The sequence below is a fragment of the Episyrphus balteatus genome, chromosome 1, assembly GCF_945859705.1.
Source record: "Episyrphus balteatus chromosome 1, idEpiBalt1.1, whole genome shotgun sequence".
Taxonomy (NCBI): Eukaryota; Metazoa; Arthropoda; class Insecta; order Diptera; family Syrphidae; genus Episyrphus; species Episyrphus balteatus.
In genome coordinates this window covers 121,430,300-121,456,988 of record NC_079134.1, presented here as the reverse complement: position 1 = coordinate 121,456,988, position 26,689 = coordinate 121,430,300, and the positions used below count along the sequence as shown (strand labels likewise).

General features: G+C 28.9%; 1 protein-coding gene across 1 annotated transcript; it reads left to right on the top strand.

Moving 5' to 3' along the window:
• Positions 1-331: 331 nt before the first annotated feature.
• On the top strand, positions 332-26,689 carry LOC129920159 (unextended protein). Its single transcript, XM_056001386.1, has 10 exons — positions 332-806; positions 16,475-16,820; positions 19,869-20,054; positions 20,124-20,339; positions 20,398-20,571; positions 22,828-23,473; positions 23,539-23,805; positions 23,871-24,106; positions 24,177-24,275; positions 26,037-26,689. Exons 1-10 carry the CDS (start codon positions 442-444, stop codon positions 26,241-26,243), a joined length of 2,742 nt encoding a protein of 913 aa, XP_055857361.1. The 5' UTR covers positions 332-441; the 3' UTR covers positions 26,244-26,689.

Genomic DNA, 26,689 nt, shown 5'->3' with positions numbered 1-26,689 from the left:
TGTAAAGCTTTATAGAACCAAAATTGTTTGTCAGGATTATAGTTTTCAGGCAACGAAATATGCCTCGAATGTAAATAAATCCAGACCATTTCTGAAAAGAAAATAAAATCTTCACTCGTATAATCGCTCAATGTAAATGTACTTATAATTCCGGGTGCACACTGTACAAAATTACCTCCACATGTAAACCCATCACTCCCCTGAACGATTTCATCCAAAACAAAAAATAAATCAAATCAAACAGTTCTCTCTTTTCGCCCTCAAAAAAAAAAAAAAAAAAGTTAAAAAAAAAACTTTTTGACACATTCAACCATATAATTCAAGTTAAAAGATTTTATTCAACGTTTAGCTGTTGGTTGTATAGTTAGCATGTTATTGTTGACCATTTGAAAAAAAAGTTAAAACAAAAAAAAAATTCCTCCTCTAATATAATTCAGTATTATGGGTGCCATTGTTAAATCAAATCATCGGACTAGTAATTTTACAAAAAACAACAAAAATATTTCTTCATCATCCAATGTGAAATGGAAAAATGGTTCTAATTCTTTTCGTTCTAATTCATGTTCACCACAACCTCGTGTATTAATAGTGTTTATGTTAATAATAAATTTCTTTTGCCCAACTGTATTTTGTTATTCTTCATTGCTATCACCATCATTCGATTCGGATAGAAGAAGTTTATTGCAAAAAAGTGATTTGGTTGATACTACTTCTTCTTTATCTCAACAATTTTTGTTTGATGATGAAGAAAGTCATCAAAACCATCAAAATTTAAATCAAAATGATGTCAATGAATTTAGTGTCGGGTAAGTTTATTATAAAGGCTTTACAAAAGATCGGTGATTTTTTTTTTTCTTGGTTTTAATTGTTTTAAACGGAATTGAGAATTCCTCTTTTTTCCCACTACACTTCAAGTGCAAAATAACCTCAGAAAAAAAGTATATGTATGTTTGAAGGTATTTCTTTATATATATATGTAAAGATTTGTATATGTGTATTCATAGCGAATTTCACACTACGCACATATTAGGAGCAAGGCAATAAATTCTTTTATCAGGAGGCTAATCTTATCTTTGATGAAATTGAGGCCTAAATCTTCTTTCAATAAAGCAAAGAACTTTACAAAAAAAAACCTTAATTTTGCAAAAACCTACTCGAGAACTCTCGAACAGACAATTGAGAGATATGTATTTTTATTCAATTTTGATATAAAAAAAGATTGAATATTATTATCATTCGATTTGTGCCGTTTTTATTTTTGTCGTTGTTGTTGGGAGGATTTGACGACGACGACGACAATGGTGATGAGAAGAGCAATGACTAATAATAATGGATACCACCAATCCTTATCAGCCGATTGAGTCATGCCCAAAAAAAAGAATATACAAAATTCGAAAAGTCCTCTTAATTTAATTAACACATTGTGCCGATGATGGGTAGTAAATTGTTTTTACAAATTATTACTTTATCGATTTTCTTTTTGTTTTTTTTTTTTTTTGTTAGCCAAGTTAAAATATATAAAATTGTCACACAAATCTCTTGAAACAACAAAAAAATTAAATATAAAAAAAACTGTCTGGCTAAAATTATAAAAAAAAAAAAATATATAAAACACATTAATAATTGCAAAAAAAAAAAAAATGTGAACATGGCTCTGCCCAATAACTCTATTAATAGCCCCGGCCATGAGTGGCATATATATGTATATAATATATATAAGCAAATATTTTTTATATAGATGTTCCATACATAGAACCATAAGACTTATATATGCAATAAAATATAAATTTTTTAAAAAATAATAATATTTCGCCAAAAAATATTATACCTAACCTACGTTTTTATTTTTTTTTTGTTTATTAATCTCTAATCTAAGCGCTTTTCTTTTCCTTCAAAACAAAATAAGACTATTTTTTTTTCGTAAAGAAAGAAAATAAAAAAAAAAATACCTAGTCCAGTTGGATTAGATCATGCCGATTGGCATTAAGGATCCAATTAGAATAAAAATATAAATATTTGGCACGCACTTGTGTGAGAGATATACCAAGTGAATATGGTTGCCATTTTTGGTAGAATTCTATCAAATTTGGTAAGTTTTTTCTTTTGGCTTTGGGGTAATTCCATGGTATGGTTTTGGCTGATTTTTGTAAGTTTTTCGATCTTATTTATTTAACTTTTCACTAAGTTAAGTATTTTATTACTATTTATTATTATTCATTTGGTGCATTGTTTTAGATATTAAAAGTATTCCAACTCTCTTAAAATAAGATGCAACGGGTGTAACTTTCTAACGTCACACTCGTTACATCTTATTTGAATATATTTTCAGACAGCACAATAGTTGGAATACTTTTAATATTAAAAACAATGAATCAAATGAAGTGTTAATGTATAAAAATATTTAACTTAGTGAATAGTTAAAGAAATAAAAGCGAAAACTTACAAAAATCTGCCAAAACCCTTCCATGGAATTACCCTTTGGTAGTTTAGTTTTGGTAGGCTTAAACTCGATTTGGTAGGTTTTTGGATTAGCTTAAGGAAACAATCGCTTAAAATTTTAAACAATTTAGTAAAATGCTAAAGCCGTTTTAGTAACGCACTTAGTAAAAAATAAGATTGCTTTTGACTTAGTAAATTACTAAAATAGCTTAAGCATTTAAAGAAGTCGTTTAAAATTTTGCGCTAATATTTTGTTATTTTTCTCTGAAAAGCCCTGTTTTGTTGCATTTAAATTGTAATATCTTTCGTTCTAATTTCAACTTTGGAAATTTTTATACATTTTTGAAAACTGCAATAACACGGCAAGTTTTTAAAATAATAAACCAGTATCACACCATACAAATTTTTTTCGGGATGCTGCTCTGAAATAAAAGTAAGAAATTGAGTTTTTATAAAACATAGAACTGTTAATTAATTTGCAACGAAATGGCGTATGAAATAAAAAATATTTTGATTAATTAATTATTATTTCCTATTATTAGGCAATGTTTAAGTGAAAGAATTGTAAAAAACAAAAATCAATTATGAGCGGAGGAAGCAAAATACTGATGCATGGTCAGGATTTTTCGAAATTTCAGAAAAACTGCATTTAATCGAACACCATAAGGATTTGGGATGAACAAGTTACCAAATTCTGAGAGCCATTAAGTTGGCCTATCAGCATATTTCGTTTGATTCATTACTTTTGGGACACCCTGTACAAAAATTGTATAGTTGATATCATTTTTAAATCTTCAGATATTCAAATTTAAGTCCGTTCATTTTTTCTGCCCTATTCGATTTCACTGCCCTATTCGATTTTTTATAGAAGTCAGAGTATACTTTTCTAATGGTTTTTCGTGTGTTGAACTCGAATCCGAAGTCAGAAAAATTCTATCACATCACGTTTTTGAGATATTACCGTTAGAAAATCAAAAATACCCTTTTTTAACAGTTTTTGAGGTTATGTCCTTTTGCGTGATAATTTGTTATAATTAAATTTGTGGCGGTTTCTCAAAGAACTAAACTTCTTCTTTCAAAATCTGTTTAAATCTTATTAAAATTTTTATTATGTTCGTTTGGGTTTCATGGCAAATCTCAAAAAATTCTTTACCGATCACTTTCAAATTTTGACATAATATTCTATTTGCATTTATTTAAGTTTTTTGGTTAGTTTATAGGGAAGGAAATTTTTTAGATTTGCCATGAAACCCAAACGAAAATAAAATTTTTTTGCATAGAGAATATGCACCAAACATGTTTTTGGTTAGTGAAATCGAATAGGACAGAAAAAATGAAGGGACTTAAATTTGAATATCTGAAGATTTAAAAATGATATCAGTTTAATTGAAACGCATTTAAAAAGAGACATATTTCTTCTAAAAATAGAGCCATTATTTAAATTTTTACCGTTATTATTAACAGAGTTATAAGCCAAAACGTGAGGGAGAGTACGTAAAAGTACGGTTTTTTCATAACTTAATAAGCTCGCAAAAACGAATAGCTCGATAAAAAAATTTAAAAAAGCTTTTTTTTTTTACTATTTAGACCCCAAGGAACATTTCGGCATCAAAAAATCTGGAGTGCAAGACACTTAGAGTAGTGTCGCGTTCAAACGACCCGTGGCCTGCGAATATCAAAATTCAATAGATACTCGTACCACGAAAACTTGTTGCGGTAAAAAAAATAGACTTTATAAAAATTGATTCCTTGATAAATTGAAACTGATTTATTTATTGATTATTATCAATGAATATTTAAAAAAAATAAAATATAATGTGGGTTTACTTTTTTCTAAAATTTTATTATTAAATATTCAATGTATGCTTTCCTAGGTTTTTTTTAGTTTGGTAGGAATTTTCGTTCAAGAGTGGCAACCATGGCAAACGAATGAAAATAAAGAGAGAAATAAAATATATCTCGAAAACGGCAGAATTGTGCAGACACAACAAAAAAACAAACTTTTTTTTTGTATAGATTGTATTTACAACAATATCAACTTAAAGCTTTTTTTAGCCGCCAAATATCTTTAACGATGAAATAGGTCATTCCTGTTTCTACCTGCCTACGTACAGTTACAGATTAAATGATATCTTTTTTTTTTGTAGGAAAACAAACCTTGAATTGTTGTGATTTTTTTTTTTTTGTTATAATTCCAATAATATAGATACCTATGTTTTGTATAAACTGTGGTCTGTATTTTTATAATTAAACAAAAAAAAAAAACAATTCAAGTGATTTATTATTTTGTCTGGTTGTTTGTTTAACGTAGACAACGACTAAAGACGATCAACGGTCGAAGAAAATAATACATAATATAAAAAAGAAATGAAAAAAAGTGTGCTTATTTTCTTTTGAAAATAAAATAAAAATAAAGTCGAGTCTCACTTCACTTCAGACGTTTTTGAAGGGTCTAGTAGCAAATGTAGAGATTGTAGCAAAAGTTGTTTAGAAACAGTAGACATTTGTCGTGTTGAGAAGTAAAAAAGAGAAAATGTTAATGTCAAATGTAACAGTAATGTTGGTTTACACTAGTGCCTAGTCACTCTCTTTAGTCGTTTTCCTTTTGAGTTTTCAATTTAATTTTTTTTGTTTTGACTTTGATCGAATTTTTTGTCGTATCGTTTCAGTGTACCTACTAGGCTTTATAGCCTAGTGGGAAAATTTTCAAAAACAGGCTATTACATTAAAATTGAATTTAAATTTAAAGCTTAGTACGCTAATGACGCGAAACGAAAAATCATATACAAAAATGGACATGCTCACAATGAGCAAAATACACACAACAGTTCACAGGAACGTTCAAGGGTTAGAAAAAAAAATGCAAATTTGTATGGATTCAGGACTTGCTTCACAAGTACCAGGACCCCCCCCCTGAAGGGAGTCATTCCGTAACTCGATTATCGGAAAACGATATCGTTTCGAAGATGGTTTGATTTTTCTAAATTCAATAATCACGTCGAAGGTTTCCGTTACTCGAATATATTGGACGATAGCTAAATAGGTATCGTCCTGAGTAAATTTTGTAAACAAAATGAAACCTGTTTGTGAATTTTATCAGTTTATAAAATTTATAAATAAAATTGTCTTCAAAAAAATTCTAACAGTTAATAGTGGAGTAACTAAAGCTCAAAAAAATGGCAATATTAGGGAACCCGGCCGAACAGCTCTGATTTTGATGATCTTTTTTTTCAAACGTCGGTAATTAAAAATACTTTAAAGTATATAGTTTAAAATTGCCGCTGTTGCCGTTTTGATTTTTTAAATTTAATTGAAGATTTTTGTGAACAATGAATTTTTTTTTCAAAAATTTTGCTTAAATTTCATAAATTTGCTATGCCAAAAGATTGTCTAGACAATTAAAGGAAAACAACTATATGGGAGTGAAAGACAATCACAAATTGACTTCAAACACAAAAAAAATATTTGAACACAACGGCAATACCTACAATATTTAAATACACATTTTTAAAAAGCTAGAAACTTATTCATATTTGTAAAATTAAAATTAAGTAAATGGAAGAAAGGGTTTTTGAAAAAATGTTAATTTAACTCAGATTTTTGAAATAAAAAATTATTGAAAAAATTTTAACATGTCCCTTGTAAAAAATTTTCGTAATATAAAATGCATTTATTTTTCAAATTTGTTTGGGCCACATTTATTATGATTTGAAATTATAAAAGGAAATGTCAATGTATATTACAGTTTATGAAAAAAATTAAAAAGTATTTCATTTTCGAAGAACTTTTTTTAATAGAAATTTAACTTATTTTTTTTTTTAAGTTCAACATTTAAATATAAAGTTAGTTTTTGTTTTCATTCAATAGCCCTTATTGTTGAAAGTTAAATAGCAAAAGTTTTAAGTTCATATTTGCCATAGTCTTTGAGAAAATCAATTATTTCAATGCAAAAATTCAGTTTTTATCAAAAAAATCCAATGAAATTGAAGGAATTTTAAATTTTTTTTTCAAAACCTCTTCGGAATTTAATAATATTTATGATAATATTTATGACCAAAAATTTTTCAAAAAAAATTCATATTTTATTACCAAAAAGTGTGAAAAAAGTCATTTAAAAATTTTTAATAACGTTTTTTTTTTTCAAAATTCTCAGTTGAGGACCATTCTTTCAAAAACTCTTGATTAAATTTTACAGATAGAAATGAGATTCTGGCTTTTTAAAAACGTGTATGCAAATATTGTAATTTTCTTAAACATCTTTAATTAAGTAATCACTTGGTCAAATAACTCATCGATTACAGTTTTTGCTACTATCGATAATTTTGTTAACAGAAAAATCTTTATTTTCTTTTGTTTTTAGACTCGTTGGAGACAATTTTGAGGTGAATATTTTCTTGAGCAATTGCTGATTAGATTAGGAGAAGAAAGTTATATCTTTTTCGTTTTGGAAGAACACAATTAGGTATATGTTGTCCATAGTTCTTAATTTAAAAAGGCGCTTACGATAATTTGGCGAAAACGGTTCGATAAGTCTTAAATTTTGTTAAAAAAAAAAAAAAATTAACCATAAATCCCAAATTAAAACATGTGCACAAAAGAATTACTAGGTTTAAGCGTCATGTCATTTACATTGTAGACTGCCTAATATGGATTTCACGCTAAAAACAAACCTGAATTTAAACAAGTATATTTTCAAACGGTGCATTCGATGACTAAACTAATAACTGCGCCCACAAGCCATAACTGCCTAAGTCGAGATAGGATTTTTTTTAGAGATCGTCTCACTAAAATGCTTGCAATTTATTAATTTGCTGCACTATCAGCTGAAATTTTTCTTAACTCGACTAAGGTTGTTTTGCCCTAATATTTGTTTGTATCAAATAAATTATGCGAGTGCAGGTTTACCCTAGGTAGGCAATATAAAATCGTTAATAATTATTCGTTTTCTTAACTCGACTTAGGCGGTTATGGCTTGTGGCCACAGTAAACAAATATTATAATTTTAGTCTTCCAAATTCTCTAAATTTAAACAAAAAATCTTTAGGTTTTTACTACCGCTTTATTTTATTTTTTATTATTACATTATTAAATTAGAAGTAAAAACATTAAAAAATGAATAAATATTAGAAACTTTTTCACTCTGTATCTTCTTGGCATGAAAAGTTCAAAACTTAAAGCTGAACATTTATTTTGTACACACTTTTTCGCCTTGACCAATAGAAATAATCAATTAAAAAAGTAAAATTAAAAAATAAAATTGAAGAGGGTTGTTGTGGGTAGTTTTATGTTATGAGAATTCTCCATTTTTATGTGTTAGACATAAAAAACAGAAAAAATAAAAGAAAAGTTAAACGCACAAATGTTTCGCGCACTAACTTGGTCTTGTATTTCAAGGCTTCAATGTACTTATGTATATGCTTACCATATGTACATACGCACAAAAATTGTTTTTTTTTTCTATTTCCTTTGTTAAATTATTGACAGAATTGTTTTTATTCAAAAAATGGATTTTCTTAAAAAACTATCACAAATTATAGTGTTACATACATATTTGCTAAAAAAAAGACGTGTTAACATTTTTTTAAAAATTTAATAATTTTTCAAAAACAATTCTGGACTTTTACAAATGTATATTCCAGTGTTGTAGATCTTTCCGTTTGAAGTCAATTTTAATTCGATAATGTTTTTTTATGAAAAATACAATTCTCAATCCATAAGTGCCTGACAAGACAAACTAGGCGCCTTGGCGGCTAATGCGGTAGCTATACGGTTGTCTGCTTAGTTTCCCAAAATCAAATTGAAAGAAAAAAACTGCATCTCTTTCACAGTACTTATTTAATCTTTCAAGTTAGCTTTGCAGGTTCTGCAAAAATTCAGATTTTTTACTCTTCAACCTTTAGGTTAGAGCGTTAATGTTAATTTTTTTTTTTGTACAAAGGAATGCACATTTCTCAAACAAAAATACTCAAATTCGTACATTAAGTCCACTACTTGTTCCATTGATTTTTGTTTTGATCAAAATTAATTAAAACCCAGAAAAGTCTTTTTTTTTTTCTTTGAATACACAACTTGTCCTTTTATTAGCTTAATCATGTGCAAAAATAATCCAACGCAATTATTTCATGCTGATTGGTTTAAGGATTTATAAAAAAAAAAAAAAACTATTTATAACGCACCTCTGATATTAAACGCAAAAATGTACCTACCGCAAAAAAAAAAAAACTATAAAACGGATGCAGAAACAAATACAAAAATAACTTTTGTATCTAATGAATCTCATTTCTAACTTAAAAGCTCTTTAAGCAGCAAATATGCATTTATATAGGTCATTCCGGCTAGAATCAAAATTATAATATACAAGCGTTTTGGAAAACCTTGAAGATTCGCACTTATGCTTACTAAGTATGTAGTATATAATGTATTTTGATTTTGATTATATTGTGTCTGGTTGTTTTATATTTTGTTTATTTAGTTGACCCCGACCGATACGATCAATGGCCGAAAATACATACTTACACAAACTTATAAATTTACATACAACGCTGCAACTAGTGATGCGATAATGTTTGAGAGAATTTATTATTCGAAAGTGAAAGTGGAAAATCTCATTTTAAAATTGAAACAATTTTTCTATTTTTTTTTTTTTTTTTTTTGAATAAGTAACGTAAATAAAACATTTAAGTATTTGTGATTTTCTTACCCATAGACATATGGCGGTAACAAGTATGTGTGTCCACATTTTGTGAAAACAAATTATGAATGATTCTCAAAATAGATTTAAATATTATATGTAAGTTGTGACGATCGAAACATAATAAATTTTTAAATATAAAATTTTTTTTTGTAAAATGTAGCAAAAAGAAAGTATTTATTGAAAACGGGACACGTTTTTTTCCACTTGAATAGAAAATGAAAAAAAAGTCATTATTATGTACATTATGTAAACAGGACTTGGTGAATAATGTTGTTAAAGATTTGATTAAAAGGGTAAAAACAGTTGCAAAAATTATCATTATCAAAGTTGTTTTTATTTTTAAGGGACTGTCCGTAAGAGATAAGAGATGTTATAGAGATGCTCAGTCCTATTCTGAATGAAAACTTCCGGGAAAATGCGTTCGGGAGAAGGGCTCCCAATCAAAAAGTTTAGAAAAGTTTAAAGCTTTTTTCGATTTTTCATATTTATTAAAAGGAATGATATTTTCGGGGTTTTTGTATTGGGAGTTCTTTTCTAGAACACATTTCCCTGGGAATTTTCATTCAGAATCAGAATGGATATTTATATTCTAAAGAATCAAGCCATTTATAGAACAGATCAAGCAGTATCTTAACCTTAACCCCTTGTATCCCCATGTGACATTTATGTAACAAAACGAATAAGATCGCACAAAAGCTGAAGAAACTATAATTTTTTTTCCTTTTGAAGCTTCTAACATAATCTTTAAGCATTGCTTTATGGAAATAGTATGCCATATTTCTGATAAATGGCACCAATAGTTTTTAATTGGCAGTTAATGTTGAAAGTTGTGCAAATTTGTGTAAAAAACAACGAAATTCAGAAAAAATAGTTTTTCTGGATAAACTAACGAGGTTTTATTTTTTGATTTTAGGAAAGTGCCCAAAAATAAATATTATAAAGTTTTTTGTTTGAATCTTAGCATTTGTGGGTATATAAAAATAAATTATTTAAACTTTTTTTTACTCCCTAAATATCGAAGTAACTAAGTAAATAATGAAATTATTGAATTTAAAAAAAAAACGTGTTTTATTATAGGTAAATACCAGTCGATTGAAATAACCGATACGCTGCAATAACTGGTTCAATTGGTAGGAAATTTCCTCACAGCTCCTTTTTATCTATTACTGGTCTAATTGTGTCAGCCGTTTTCCTGAACTCCTTTGACCTTTGAACATCAAAATAATGTTTAATTCTTGTTGCAAATTATTAATAGTCATTTTATTTTTTGAGGACGAGAAGCTGTAGTAGAAGTCGTGATATTATGAGAGAGAGAAGAATGAATTCCTCATCCTACGAAAAAAAAAACAACTTTGAAATGTACTGTTCTCATTATTTTAATTGAGAAATTGCTGGAAATTATCTTAGACAACTTCAAACTGATTTTCAAATTGAATGATTTCAATTTTTGGATATCAAATCCCAAATAATATTTGTTGGAACTTTAGGAGTCAAAACATTGTTATGCTTAGAATTAACACAGTAACTTTTATTTCAACATTTTATTTGAATCTGCAGTAGGTGAAGTTTATCGCCAGAGTTTCGCATGATTTAATATTAAGTAAGAACTGATATAGTATAAATAATTAATTACTAAGTTTATAATTATCGTATGGCCAACTAAGCGGTTTCTTAGGAGCAAGATGCAAAACAAGATGCCAAGATGCAAAACAAAAAACCATTTTTGGAAAACTCTGACTATCAGGACGCTCTCCATACGGAAATTCAATAGTCTTTTCAAGACAAAAAGAGATCTTAGTCTTCCAATGACTGAATTCGATTTTTCAAACCAAAGTATTTAGAAGCCAAACAATTTTTTTTTTGTATACATTCAACAACAAAGACCTTGACAAAAATGCTTTCGTATAATAGTTGAGGCAATAATGTATACCTAGTACTCTGATAGAAAAACGAAAACATTTTTCTTTTAGGTACTTTTGATTTTATCTCTAGTTTATTATTATGTAGTTCCATCGCATTGATATCAGATAAAAGTATTAGAAAATTATTTTATTATTATCAGAGTCGTTTCATAAAACAAAAGAGGTTAGCATAATGGCAATGGAAATAAAAAAGTATGGAATCAAATTGAAGAAAAATACTTCAGCCAGTGCAGAAGTCGGATACGAAATTCAATGAACCACTAATTTTGTGTTCTTTCTATCAGCGTAACATCATGTTTTATTAATGTCTTGGGTTCAATTTTTTTTTTTAATTCAAGTAGTTAGAGCAGTACCTACCCATATCGCAGGTAAAAATATGAACTTCAAAAATGAACACTTGTGTATTTGTTTATTGTTACCATCAATTAATTTTTTTTTTATATTAATGAAGAAGTAGATATCAACTTTGCTCAATGAAACTTCTCACTTAGAGCTTCGTTAAACACATATGATATCATAGTTGTGTTCTTTTCACCTATAGAAATTTATTATTTGTTTCTTCTCTCATTCTTACTTTTTTTTAATTTAACATACATGAATAATCCATTTATCTATCTACATATTGCAGTTTGAGGGTACTTAATGATAATTCAAAGAAAAACTTTTGTTTTTGGTAAAAGTAATTTGACTATTTATTTGTTATGTCAAAAATAATGAATTAACTTTTTTGATTATAATATTTTACAACATAATCAGTGACAGCCCGAATAAAAGGACACTTACAATTATTACATAAATAATACATTTGTTGGTAGTTTGTGAAATATCTAAGTCTGTCAAAGAAATTTATTTTACTATCGAATATTGACACAATCTTGATTTAAACCAATTCAAATTTTATGACACTTTTAACGTTTATACTTTTTTGTTTTAAGATAAATAAAGTATTGATAACTTTGTATAATCAATCTTACACGTGAATTCCCTAAAATTTTTTTTTGTTATCCTTCTATTGTGTCAAATTGAAAATAATAATTAATGACAATATTTTATTGATAAGATTAATTTGTTATTAAAAAGACATCAAATAATAAGTTCTTTAAATAGTTTAGCGGAAGAAACATAAAGTTTCTTATCCACAAAAGATTCATGATTTTAGTAAAATTTTTTAAATCAAAGGTTAACTTTGTAAAGCTTTAAGCTAAGGATCTCTTCAGTTGTATCAAATACAAATTTTTTAAATGAACTATATTAACAACAGCAGTTATATCGATTTTTGACTGACAATGAACTTACTGGGCTTCTTTCACACATATCTCCTTATCAAATTCATAAGCGCCAAACCACCGTCTCTCAGTGGTGCCCTTTTGAATGGGAGTAAAAATTCGGTAAATCTGAATTATGCAACGAAATTAAATGAAATTTTGGACACATGTTTGGATAGAGCTTACACACATTTTGACAAAATTTTGTAAACAAAATTCTTAAGAAAAAAAGTCATTGGCATTTTTCGGATTTGCAAGGTTTAATGAAATGATCCATATTGTTCTTTTACCAAGAGTATAAAGATATTGCCAGCTTTGCCGTCTCTTCACTATAAGTCTTCTTATATGACGGCGAGTCTCGTTATCAATCTAATATCTGTTTTGGTGATATTTGCAGACACATTTGGACTTCCGAAAAATCTTCGTAAAGATTTTAAGTCTCATTACTTCTCCACGCTTTTAAGCTTACATTATATACCATCAGGTGCAATATCGTCGGGTAAAGATGCAAACCTCATAAAATCCACTTTCGTATAATTTGTTCAGGAGAGTGATTTCTAATATTCAATTTACTCATACTACAAGCTCTTTACATTTTGCATGTCTAATTTTGCCTCTTTTTGTCATTTAATAGTCATTTAATAAAACAAATATTCACTTTATCTTAAATGGAGACATACATTTCGATACCTTCTTTATAAATTTTCAAAAATTTAATTTTTGGGAAAAAGTGGATTTACGAGGTTTGCATCTTTAGCCGACGATATGTATATGTCCATAAAACGAATCCGTACATACACTGAAGTCATGACATTGTGCCATTGCTGCCATAAGTATGTGTTTCCATGTCCCCGAGTAGTCGGTGCTGCTTATCCGATAGCCGACTGTGTGTGAATCTTAATAAAAGTTACATGGGGGTTAGAATTTCTATCAAAACTGTATGCCTTTGGATTGGAACAGACACTATGTCAGCGTTTAGTTGGAAGATGGTCATTTATTTATGCTCTGTTCCCACTTGTATACAATTTCAGTTATAATCACGACTACGTGTCTTGGATAATTATTTTGTTTTTAATAAACAAACCATCAATATCCATATTGCTATATGCCATAAGAAATAATAATGTTGAATATTTGATTGCATAGTATTGAATTAATAAAAACGCTTAGTTCACACCACTAAGAACCAATTTTTCAATTGTCAGTAAAACCTCAGTTGATTGTTTGCAAGAATACTATTTTTTTACATTGAAATTATTTTTTGATAGTCTAATTACACTAGTCAACAACATTTTTGCCACAAGAACCAAAATATACTTTTCTATAGGTTTTTGATGTGTTGAAGTCGAATCTGAAGCCAAAAAATTTTTATTGGTCTCCATTTTTGAAATATTGCCTTTAGAAAATGCAAAAAAAAACGTCATTTTGGCTGTTTTCGAGGTGGGGTAATTCATTATGAATAAATTTGTAACGGTGCCTTTAAGAACTGGTCTTATTCTTCCAAAAAATGTTTAAATCATTCCGGGTTGCTGAACTCGAATCCGCAATCAAAAAAATTCTATTAGCCTTCGTTCTTGAAATAATACCGTTATAAAATGCAAAAAACAAAGATTTTTTTTATAACGGCTATATTTCAAAAACGAGTCTAATAGATTTTTTCTGATTGCGGTTTCGAGTTCAGCAACCCAAAAACTACTAAGCATAAATTGGTTCTTGTGGCAAAAATTTTATAACCAGTGACTTAAACTTTAGATTAAATTTAGTTTCTCTTTGGTTTATTAACTGAAACTTAAGATATAAGAGATATCGGGAAAATTTAAACAGTTTTTGAAAGAAGAATATCTGTTCTTATAATCAACGTTACAAATTTGTTTACAATGAATTACCCCACATAAAAACATAACCTCGAAATCAGCCAAAATGACGTTTTTTAGCATTTCAAAAACGGAGGCCAATCAAATTTTTCTGACTTCAAATTCGAGTTCAGCACATCAAAAACCTCTAGAAAAGTATATCTTGGTTCTTGTGGCAAAAAAAAGTACAATTTTGTTGACCAGTGTTATTATTACTCAAAGGAATGAATGAATTTAATTTTTAATTTAATTTAATTTAATTTAATTTAATTTAATTTAATTTAATTTAATTTAATTTAATTTAATTTAATTTAATTTAATTTAATTTAATTTAATTTAATTTAATTTAATTTAATTTAATTTAATTTAATTTAATTTAATTTAATTTAATTTAATTTAATTTAATTTAATTTAATTTAATTTAATTTTAATAAACAACTCAAGCAATCGATTTTGTTGTAGCCAATAATCTGGAATTCTTATTTATATTTTGAAAAATCGTTCATGGAAAAAGCCGAATGTAAAAATACATAAAATTAAAGAATGTATTTATGACTCATCAAAGAAAGCTATAAGATGATATTATAATATTACAAGTTTGCAACGTCTCATAATATTTATATTTATTTTTAATATCACTTTAAGTTATCATACATTTTTTTTTTTATTATTAATAAATTTAAATTTTGAAAATATAAACAGATAAAAAACATCAAATCTGCACTTTACATTAAACATTCAAAGTCTATTTTAAGCATTTATTGACTCGACTATAAAATAATAAAAAAAAAATTACATTAACTCAGGTTGTAATTAAGTTAATTTTAATTAATTTAAACGAATCATTAAAAAAAGAATGAGTCCCAACCAAAATAATAGCAGTGTTAGAAAAATTATATATTTGTTGTCTTTTGGCTGATAGAGGCAAGTGATAAAACAGTTATCTTTTTTAATTGATGAATTGATAAAATTGTTATAAGGAAACAAGTTTTGAGGGAAGATCATGCCTTCGCGAATTCATATAAATATTCTCTATCGTTATCACGAGAGATCTTGAAAAAGATAAGAATTCTTAAATGGTTTTTTATACAGCTTAACAAAAAATCTAACATAGTGCGTCAATTTAAGTATCTATAAAAAAGAATATAGATAGCAACTTAAAGTATTAAATAGATACAAAGCATGCTTGATAAGTCGTTGATACTACTAAGTCATTTTGTATTCAATCTGCAAATGAAGATTAAACGGTTTTTTTTTTTAATAGCACAATTTTTTTTTTACAAAAATAAAAAAATCAGTTGAAATCCTTATTCGTTTGAGTGTATGATTTCAATTAGTTTTTAATATCTGAACTATGAAGTTGAATGTTTGTTTCATTGATTTTTAGGGTATTTCTTCTAACTTTTATCCGGCGCTGTTATGATCTGAATGTGGAGAGAGGATCATAACTGTTCCACTGACTGCTGCACGCTAGTGATCCACCTATGGAGTTCACCGGGTTGATCCAAGAAAGCGCATCAAGTCTCGCGGTTTTGTATTGTTTCATTATTTGCTAAATTTATCGCCTCTTGATGAACCAGTACTACAGTATTGTAAGTTTATCATTGGCGAAAAACTGTTTTGAATGTCTAAAAATCCATTTCTGCCGTAAATAAAGCAAAATTTCTTTCAAATTCCAAAATTATGAATGAAGGGGATATGATTTTGAACTAAATTCCCTTTATTTTGATGGGACAAAATGGATTTTATAGTCATTCAACATTCTTAAATTCAATAATTTTTTTGAAACTTCTTTTTATTACATTTACAACTGTTTTTTTTTTTTTGTTGAAAGATGTTTTATGTCTCAAGTGAAAAACAAATTTTAATCTTTAAAAAAGAACTTTTAAGTTATGAAATAACTAACTCCAGAACGATAAAGTAAACTTTTTACGTAGGTAAAGAAATATTTTGCGGCGTTTAAAGTTTAACGACCTGCTTAACATTCAAGTGTATGTACTTCAAGTCGTTAAACATTTTCAAAGAGTAGAACTTCAATTTGAAATGGATTTCTATTCTGAACAATCTATATTGATGTTTTTTTTTTATTAGAAATATAAATAAATATTAGCTTTTCTCTTTTAATTTATGTCGTAACTTTTAAGTGGTAAAATGTCTGTATCACATTGTAAAATAAAGATTAAATCCACATTCTTTTTATATGAGAAATCTTAGTCTTTTTATAAATTTATTGACCACATAGTTGCTTTTTAAACAAAACTTAGTTAATAAAATCGTTTTCACTTCTTCATTAATTTACAGTTCTCTTAGACATACTCGGAGTACGAATAGCGATTTAAAAATTCATGGGTTTCGGATAGAAGAAACTAGCAGTGAATTGGATCTTGGCTCCGATGGTGTTCCAAGTATACTCTGTGAGTCGGAAGTTGTGATTCGTGTTTTCGGAATCGGAATTACAAATGATACTGGTATTGCGTTTACTGGAGCCCGAAATAATTTTGGAGGATCGTGCCTTACTCCAGCCTCTACAATATTTCATGCATTAAAAGGAACTGCAAATGATAAAACTGCCTTGTTTAAAATTAAATTGCCAAAAGGAACTCAATTTTTATATATTTGCGCAAAAAACGATGACTTTAATGTTGAGGTAAGTAATATTGAGTAATTAGATTTTAACTTCACTTAACATTATAGCTACATACATAAAAGCACAGTACACAGTACGTTCGGAAGATATTACCTTATTTTGTGTACTGTGATATAAAGGCAGTTAATGATTTTTTTTATATATAATATTATCTGATTTTCTTGGATTTCCACTAGATAAATCTAAAAAGATTTAGAAATATTTGTTAGGTACTCCTTTTTTTTCTTTAATTAGGGTCACCAAAGTAATTTACCATTTCTAAAACAAAATAAACTGTCTTCATTTTCAGTGTTAACTGTTAAGTAGTACGCAGATGGTACTTAATTTAAGTTCCCATATAAATTATCGATAAAATTTAGCAGAGCTAAAATGTATCCCATACAAATTATCGATCACTTGTATGGGAGTTTTAGCTCGGCTAAAATTTAGCTCGATCTGCGTGATAGGTTTTAACTTACTTTCAATTTTATTACAGCCATATTTTCGTTCTCCGCATTTTTTGAGAAAAACTAAAAAAGCAGTTTTGCGCACAGGCGCACATACCGACGGACGGCATGACGAAAACCTCTTTTTTGATATTTCTCCATCATCGTCATGTTGGTTCTGATTAAAACCTCGACTTTGTTTTCTTTACAAAACCAATACTTGCCCTATAGAGCAAGTAAAAATACCCTTTATCCAATGACATAACATCATTTATTATTCTGTCCACCATTTATTAGGCTTACACCCCTACTCACTCACCACTCGACGTTTGTCATGCTTCTGGATTTATTATAACATTTTCGTTATTAGCATGAATTTTTTTGTCGCAGTTTTTACATTTTTCTATTTTTGGAATTAAGTTTTTTTACAACAGTTTTTAAAAATTACCTTAATTTCTTTTGCTAACTGACTTTAATTGCATTTGATCGTTTAATGAATAAAAATGAGGTAAATATAAATCCACTGTACTGTACTGTAGTGTACATTATGTACATAATTACAGTTCAACTCTTAATTTTTTTTTTTAGAAAAATTACCCATTGTTAATGTATTTTCAAAGAGATTTAAATTTGTTTATCATAAATGTATTCTTTTGTGACTCAGTATGAACCAGCTGAATTAATATTTATTTAATCGAAACACTTGGTTTAAGTTTGCTTGCAACTTTAAAAAATCACTGCGGATTCTTACTCTGAGTCAGTTTACATTACAAAGGTGAAGGAAGTTGATGTAAAAAATTGTTTTAATTGTCGATCTGCTAACATATTGTTTTCTATGTGTTTTAAAGTTTAAAGTTTTTATATTTATTTGATATTTTCAACTTAAGCTATTCACTCAAGGTTAACAATATAAATGTTCAACTTGATGATCATTAATAATTATAACATTTTATAAACATTAATTAGTGAAATACTGTTGTTTAAAAATAAACATAATTATCGTCTTTGATTCATATTGACAAAAATCAAATACAAAAATGGCTTTTTTTTATTCTACACTTGCGAGCAAAAGTATGCAATCACCTTTTTGCTATGTGTTAGAGCATTAGTTGCTCGCGATGCATTTAAGACGCAATCAAGTGCAATTTATTGATCCATTTTTCATTAACCTGATGAGCTTCTTGACTGTATCCTTGGATATTCCCTTCCATTGGTCTTCTTAAGTCCATTTACGGTCGATGGAGCTAGATTTCTGCCTCTAATCCTTTACTTAAACTCGTCCCATAAATGCTCAATAGATTATAGGTTTAAAGTAGGCGGCGGCGGCGCGCGTCCATCGTGACAGTGCCAAGTTTCCTAAAAAGTTCTCGAAGTGTGGAATCGAGTGTAACTGTCCATTTGAACGAATTTTTGTCCAATAAATTGAAATAAGGAACGACAAGGGATCCACCAGAATATCGGGACGAACTGATCCAAGGTTATATGTCCTACACGTTTACCACCGGCACAGAAACCAGCTCCTTTCTATTTGAACTGAAAATCTTCCCCACATTATAACAGATCCTCCATCGTAAGGCTTAGTTTCGGCAAAATAGCTTTGGGAAAACATCTCGCGAGGTCGTCTATATGCTCTGCACTTACGATCGGTTTTATGTAGATTATGAACTGAGCCTTGAACATCGTAAAGTCGTCTCCTAACTCTCCATTTAATAACGACTGTTACTCTTATGTGATAGGTTTTTGGACAATAATCCTAATCAAAAGACAATTTCGGAAAGACGTAACTTCAACAAATCTGTCAACTCTATACGGCGAACGTCGAATATTTTTTCTTTCTTTCAGTACTTTGAATTTCTTTTGCTTAAAATGAAATGGGAATGATTTCATACTTTTGCTCGGAAGTGTTATATTCGACAAGGGATTTATTTTTCATTTTTTTTTTGTACATTACAGTCCACACCCTCTAAGTCGAACTTTCACAGGGAATTCGAGTTAGAGGAATTAATATTTTTTTTTATTGAGAATGGTGAAAAAATTCGACTTAGAGGCAGTCGACTGTATTTACAACAGTCATCAAATCTTAAAAATGCTCACATTTTACTTATGGTGCTAGGAACAATATCCCAATTGTCATTTGTCATATCTGTTGATTTAATGAATAGATCAGCGCGGTTGTACAATTTTATTAATAGCTTGGCATAATTTTCAATTTTAGCTTTCGTATCTCTCTAGAAAGAAAAAAAAAATGGACCAAAATATAAGTTGAAATTCCAATTAAATTTTTGCCAAAGAATTCCTCCAGACTGCAATAAAATAAGTTAAATATTTTGTATTTTTTTTTTTTAATATTGAGATTAGATATTTTATGACTTTGTTTGTTAAGTAAGATTTTTAAGTTCATCCAAATAAAAGACTCACATAAGAACTGTAAATTTCAATTCGATTTTCTTGTAGGAGTGAGAACAGACAAAACATACAAAGAAAACAAACAAAATTATGAATAAACAAGACAAACTTAAAAATAAAAACAGCTGAATTTAAACAAAATAACTCCTTATCTTGTAATAAACATTATATATTTTATTTTTTAAACAAATAAACCATTTTTCAATTTTTATTTCAGACAAATGTCGCTACGACGAAACCCTTGATTCATCAAGGAACAGATGATTGGTTAAAAATAGGAACATATGAAAATCTTCTGCCATTATGGGCTTCAATCTTTATAATCGTAACCTGTTTGGCATTCTCATCTTTATTTTCTGGTTTGAATCTTGGTTTGATGTCTATGGATCGTACCGAACTTAAAGTAAATATCCATAACTATCAATAAATTTCGATCAATTTATTTATTTTTTTTTTTAATTTGTATTATTAGATTCTGAAAAATACTGGAACTGAAAAAGAACGATTATACGCAAGTAAAATTCAACCAGTAAGAGATCGAGGCAACTATTTACTTTGTAGTATTCTCTTGGCCAACGTTTTGGTTAACTCAACGTTTACAATTTTATTGGATGGTCTAACATCTGGTCTTTTTGCAGTTATATTTTCTACTTTGGCAATTGTCATTTTCGGTGAAATTACACCACAAGTAAGTGTTTATTTAAATTTTTTTATATTAAATAATGTTTTTAATTAAATTTATACAGGCGTTTTGTTCTAGACATGGTCTTTCTGTAGGAGCAAAAACAATTTATATTACAAGAACTGTGATGGTACTAACATGGCCTTTATCATACCCGACATCCAAAATTTTAGATTGGTGTCTTGGTGAAGAAATTGGAAATGTTTATAATCGTGAACGTCTGAAAGAACTTGTCAAGGTAATTTTATTTTGATCAATAATTTTTTATATACATAATTAAACACAAATAAAGCAAGCAAATTTGAATGAATAGTAAAATGACATAAGATTAAAGTATACTATTCAAAACCCTTTGTTTTAAAACTTATCTATAGGTAGGTACATCGTTACAGTTTTTATTTGCGAAGCTAAGATGATAATAATTTTCTGAATTATTTATTTGCTTTTAATGTGTTGGTACAAATTAAACAATCTCATTTAATGTTTACTATGCATATTTGCTTAAGGTTTTGTTTGTTTAGTAAAATCCCAAACGTAAACTGTAAAGTACCAAAAGCAAATAAATTGAATTGTTTTAATTAATCAATGTTGAATTGATCAATTACTCTTACTTAAATTAGAGCAAAGATTAATGAAATGATACATTAACATACAATCTTTTCTTTAAAAAAAAAACTGTTATGTTGGCAATAAAAAAAAAATAGACAAGACATAAAAGGTTGGTGCTCTGATCAAAAGAACACCGTCATTAGGCAGTTAGGTTAGAGTAGATACAGGTGGAATAATAGGCACATACTGATATCACAAAATATTGCGAAGAAATTTCTCACTAATTATTTTAGTCGAAGCTTTTAATAATACTGTATAATTAGATCACTAAAATCATCAAAGATGAAATTTCCTAGGTATAATTTTCGTATTTGAAAGAGTGCGGCACGGAAGCTTCTGCAAAAATCGTTTGAGAAAATAAAAAGTCTTGTGGTGTTTTTATCTATAGGTGACAACGGCCTTGTCTCTGATAAAGCATCGGTTCCCGATAATTAACCGAAATTATTGAGCGTTGTAAACTGAATGATGGGGGATCGCCAAACAAACTACGTGCTGTTTTCATGTGTATTTTCTGTTCTTTCTCTCTTCTGTGTTTCTAAGTTGTATTAATGTCTTGTGTTGTATCAACCAATGGTTTCAGTTCACATTGGTGCTAGTCCATGAGATTAATGATCAATCTTCGGAGATTCGATGTAAATCTAAATGTAGCTATAAAGTTAAGTTAAAACACTTTTACTTTTATACGGATTGCATATGAATTTTTTCAAAGACCCCCAAACAATTAACTCTCACCATAAACCTAAGGCAATAGAATTTTATGCAAACGATTTAAATTATGGTTGAAAGATTTATCCATTGGATTCCCATTGGAAAGAAAATATTTTTAGGTATCCTTACTTGCCACAACTGCTACGTTCTCGAGATGTTTTATTTAAAGTTTTTTGTCTTTGTTTTTCCAAGAATATCTACTTAGTATTAGTATCTCTTGAGTAATAAATGACCAATCTGAACAGAAGAACGCGAACACCTAAATGTTGAATATGCAAGAATCAGTAGAATACGTTTTCTGGTTCACCTCAGAAGTGAAAGTCCAATTAGTCAACACACTTAAAAATTCGTTTGTTTTTTTAAATGATTTCTTTCTAAAAGAAAATCCGAATTTTTGTAGACAATTTTAAAACTACTTTTGCTGTTTTTACATTTACATTTTTACGTTCGTTTGTTATAAGCGAACAAACGAACATTAAGATTTTATATCTTCTTCTTCTCCATTATGGACGATAGTCATGATCTCGGATGGGGTTACAACTCTCCCACTCTACTGCTTCACACTACGGCTCCGTAAGTGGGGTTCGCCGACATTAAGATTATATATATGCATATAGAAGAAGAAGATAAACAAAACTGCATCCAAAAAACATATTTTTAACTTGCTGGAAAATATTGCAGAACACAAAATTCTGTAATTCACGGCTGTTCTGATTTCCATTCGAATTCAATTTTCTCCCGTTTTCGAATTGTAGCTACTCCGAATTCCGTATTCGAACACATTTTGCAGATTCATAATTGTTTCGAAAAAAGATGGGACAAATTATTTTTGCCGTTTTCAATCCGGGTAGCAAATTGCTACCGGAAAACAATATTCTCCAACAAAAAAGTCGAATGGAAATTCGAACAACCGTTTTCAATCCGAACGGTGTTAATTTTCAGTTCCGTTTTCAAATTCGAACGAATATTAGAACAGCCGTGATTCAATGAATTAGGGAGAGACATTTCTTCAAGAAAACGACAATGGAAGGTCCTTTACATTTTTTATTTGTCACAAAAACGGAGACAACTTATTTAAAGCTAAAATTTAGCGTGGTCTGCGTAGTAGGCTTTAAACAAAAATAATGATAACATAATATTAAGCAATTTCTTTAATTTTTTTTTTATATTTTTGTAGGTTACAACTGGAATCAATGATTTAGATAAAAATGAAGTGAATATTATTTCGGGTGCTTTAGAACTACGCAGAAAAACTGTCGGCGAAGTTATGACACACATCGAAGATGCATTTATGTTGTCCCTCGATTCAATACTTGATTTCGAAACCGTATCCGACATAATGAAGTCTGGATTCTCAAGAATACCAGTTTATGATGGTCATCCGAAAAATATTGTCACATTACTTTACATCAAAGATTTAGCATTTGTCGATACCGATGACAATACTCCATTGAAAACCTTGTGTGAATTCTATCAAAATCCTTGTCATTTTGTGTTCGAAGATGTTACACTCGATATTATGTTTAATCAATTCAAAGAAGGCAATAAAGGACACATGGCATTTGTGCATCGTGTTAATAATGAAGGAGAGGGTGATCCTTTCTACGAAACAATTGGTCTCCTCACCTTGGAAGATGTTATTGAAGAGCTTATACAAGCTGAGATTATTGATGAAACTGATGTGTTCGTTGATAACCGAACTAAGGTCAGAAGGCAAAGAAATAAGAAACAGGACTTTAGTGTATTTGCGGAAAGGAAAGAACACCAGGCTATTCGGATATCGCCCCAATTGATTTTAGCCACATTCCAGTATTTGAGCACAGGTTAAATTCAAATATATATTTTTTTTTATAAAAACAAAATAAAATAAAATGTATGGTTTTCGCAGCTGTCGATGCATTCAGAAAAGACACAATTTCTGAATCTATTCTACGTCGTTTACTCAACCAAGATATCATCCATCATATCAAAAGTAAAGGCAAAGAAAAGGACGATCCCAGCTTGATTATCTTCCAGCAAGGCAAGCCTGTAGACTTTTTTGTACTTATATTGGAAGGTCGTGTTGAAGTTACTGTCGGCAAAGAAAACTTATTGTTTGAAAGTGGGCCATTTACTTACTTCGGAACTCAGGCACTTTTGCAAAATATTGTTTTAGGTATTTTTGTGTGTGCAATTCAATTTTTAATTAAAAATACTCAAATTTTTATTTTATATTTTAAGAATCGCCAAATCAGACACAAAATCAAATCAAAGGCTCCCTACAATCTCTTAATGTAGACTCGGTATTGCGACAAACTTTCGTGCCCGATTACTCTGTACGTGCAGTTGGTGATGTTACTTATATAGCAGTTAAGCGTAGCCTCTACCTTACGGCAAAACGTGCAACATTATTGGAAAAGTCACGAAAATCTGGAGTTGAAAACGAAGGTGAAGCGATAGACGCTGAAGTCGAAAAGGTAATATTTCTATTTTTCAATAAATTTCAATTTTTTTTCAATACTTTTTACATGGTTAATTTTATTACAGTTACTTCATTCACTTAACGAAGACGAACAACTTCCACGAAATCCTAAAAAGTCTTTATTATTAAAGAGTGGTAGCACCACTCGTTCACCATCCTTAAATGTAAGTAAAAAAGTAAAACAAACCAAAATAAAACATTTCAAATTCAGAAAAGAAAGTTTGGTTGGGTTAAATAAGAATTTTAAAAAGCTGCAGTAAATTATTGTTTAAAACAGTTATAATAAAATGTTCTGTGAGCCTGTTAATTGAGGAATGAATTTACAAAAGGCCGTATTTTCAACAGGTTTCGTAAAATTTCGTTCGCTAATTGAAAAATATCGATACTTCTCACATTTTTCCGATCTTCTCACGATCCAATTTTTACTTGCTCTATAGGGCAAGTATTGGTTTCGTGTCGAAAAAAAAAATTGAAGTTTTAATCAAAACCAACATTACGATGATGGAGAATTCCGAAAAAGTGGGTCCCGCAATTCCGTCCGTGCGTCTGTGCGTCCATCTGTACACATTTCCACAGCCTAAACGGGTGGATGGATTTTCTTCAAATTTGGTACAGATGATTTTTATGGAATTCTGAAAGTTGTTTTTTTTTTTGTTTTCTTATATCTCGTTTAGAACGTATACCTCCCATACAAAAAAATACGATATTACGAATTTCTCGAAAACGGCTCTAACGATTTTGATTAAACTTTGTATACGTAATATTTAAAGCAGTGGCAATAAAATTGTATTTTTATTTTTTCTCAAAAAAGTCAAATAACAAAAAAATTTTTTTTTTCATTTAACAAAATTTTGCCCTAAATGTCGGCTCTTCCCCAATATCAATTTTTTTTAAAATTTAGATCCAGCTTTTAAAATCTACAAGTAGACTAAGAGCAGAGCAGTTTATTTTTTTTGGTATCTGAAAATTTCAGTTCTCTCTCGCAACAAATTAAATCACATATTCTTTTTATTCGTGAAAGATCGGAAAATATAATTTCTTTCGGATTTCGTTTTTTCACGAAAAGGAATTGAAGAGATCCTAAAAGATCTGTAAAGATCGGAAAAAAATTATTCTTTGGATGTGTTTCAAAGTGTTTAGTTGGATGGTTGGTTGATTTATTTCAATTGTTTTTTTTTTTTTTTTAACAAGAAACAAATACGTTAACTTGTTTGAGGTAACAGGACGAGTTACTAGAAACACAAAAAGACATTTTATATAAATGCATGGTCTCAGATTTGATGATGCAGATTTAGGTGAGAAATCGTCCGAAAGCATTTTCGAATGCAGGATTCGTAAAGAAGACAAAAAAAAACTATCCGTTGGCATTGACGTGGAAAATAATTATTTTTTAAAAAATTATTGATGAATTATTTTGTAATATACTGATTAAAAAAAACTTTAATTTAAATGCTTGTTTTGACTGTCCCGTCATTTTAAGCCACCTTTAAAAAGTAAGCAATTTTTTTTTAGAATCAGCACATTTGAAGTTTGCCAAATTTCGTTCTTGATGAAGTTAAACTGGGGTTACTTTGGTAAACTTTTCGGAGTTGTTTTAAAGTTTTAAACTTTAAAAAAGTTTTAAACTATAAAAAAGTTTTAAAGAATTCACTTTAAAGATCAAGATTTGTACCAACTGCAGATGGATCTATTTACTTATCAAATAGGAACTAATTTTTGGTTAAATGAAAGTTATCCCGATAGAAAGCAAGATCACGTGTTGTTTTTGTTTTACGTGTACAATTGATCCTGATCTAGGTCCACATAAATAATAATAAAACACGGCTTTTATTTAAATTTGGTGTATTTTTTTTACCCTTAAATTAAAAAAATCTGAGTTTTTGCCCTTATTGTTAAAACTTAAAACATTATTTTTCATTTTTCAGGAACCAACACTAAGCGAAAGATTGTCCTCCACCACAAATAATACAAAAGGCCGCAGCAACGCTAATAGCCCTGAAGCCGATAAAAGCGGAAAGGAAATGGCAAACAACCATACAGGTGCTGAACCCCAAACTGATGCGGACTCACTCGAAAACCATTCAATTGTCACGGCCCCGTTACTTCCAAAAACCTTAGATACTTTCAAGTAATATTTACGGGGAAAAAAAAACTTAACCGACATAATGTTAATTAATTTCACTACCGTTGTTCTGATAATTTTTCGGAAAAATTTATTTTGTTTTTAAACGTATACCTCGAAATGTACATTTTCGTACACTTGCAATTGTCTCTGTACTTAAGTAAACATCTAGGACCTTTCTAACTAAAGTTCTCTTATTCTATATATATATATATAATGGATTTATCCGAGATATTTCATGTAAAAATAAACTTGTAGTAATAATATTACTGCTGTTATTTGGTATGTATGTACGTTTTTTAAAGATTTTACATGCGACCGGTTTTTTTTTTGTTTTTTTTAGTAGCTTACAATCAGTATAACTGAAAAGAGATTTTTTTATTTAAGTTGAAAAATGAACAAAAACAAGGAAATACTAATTTAATATCGAAAATAAAATAATATTGTTATTAATAA

Coding starts and splice junctions, on each gene's coding strand:
- LOC129920159 (XM_056001386.1), top strand. CDS start 442: ATGGGTGCCATTGTTAAATCAAATCATCGGACTAGTAATTTTACAAAA. Junction 20,055..20,123: donor TGGATCGTACCGAACTTAAA/GTAAATATCCAT, acceptor TTGTATTATTAG/ATTCTGAAAAATACTGGAAC. Junction 24,107..24,176: donor TAGACGCTGAAGTCGAAAAG/GTAATATTTCTA, acceptor ATTTTATTACAG/TTACTTCATTCACTTAACGA.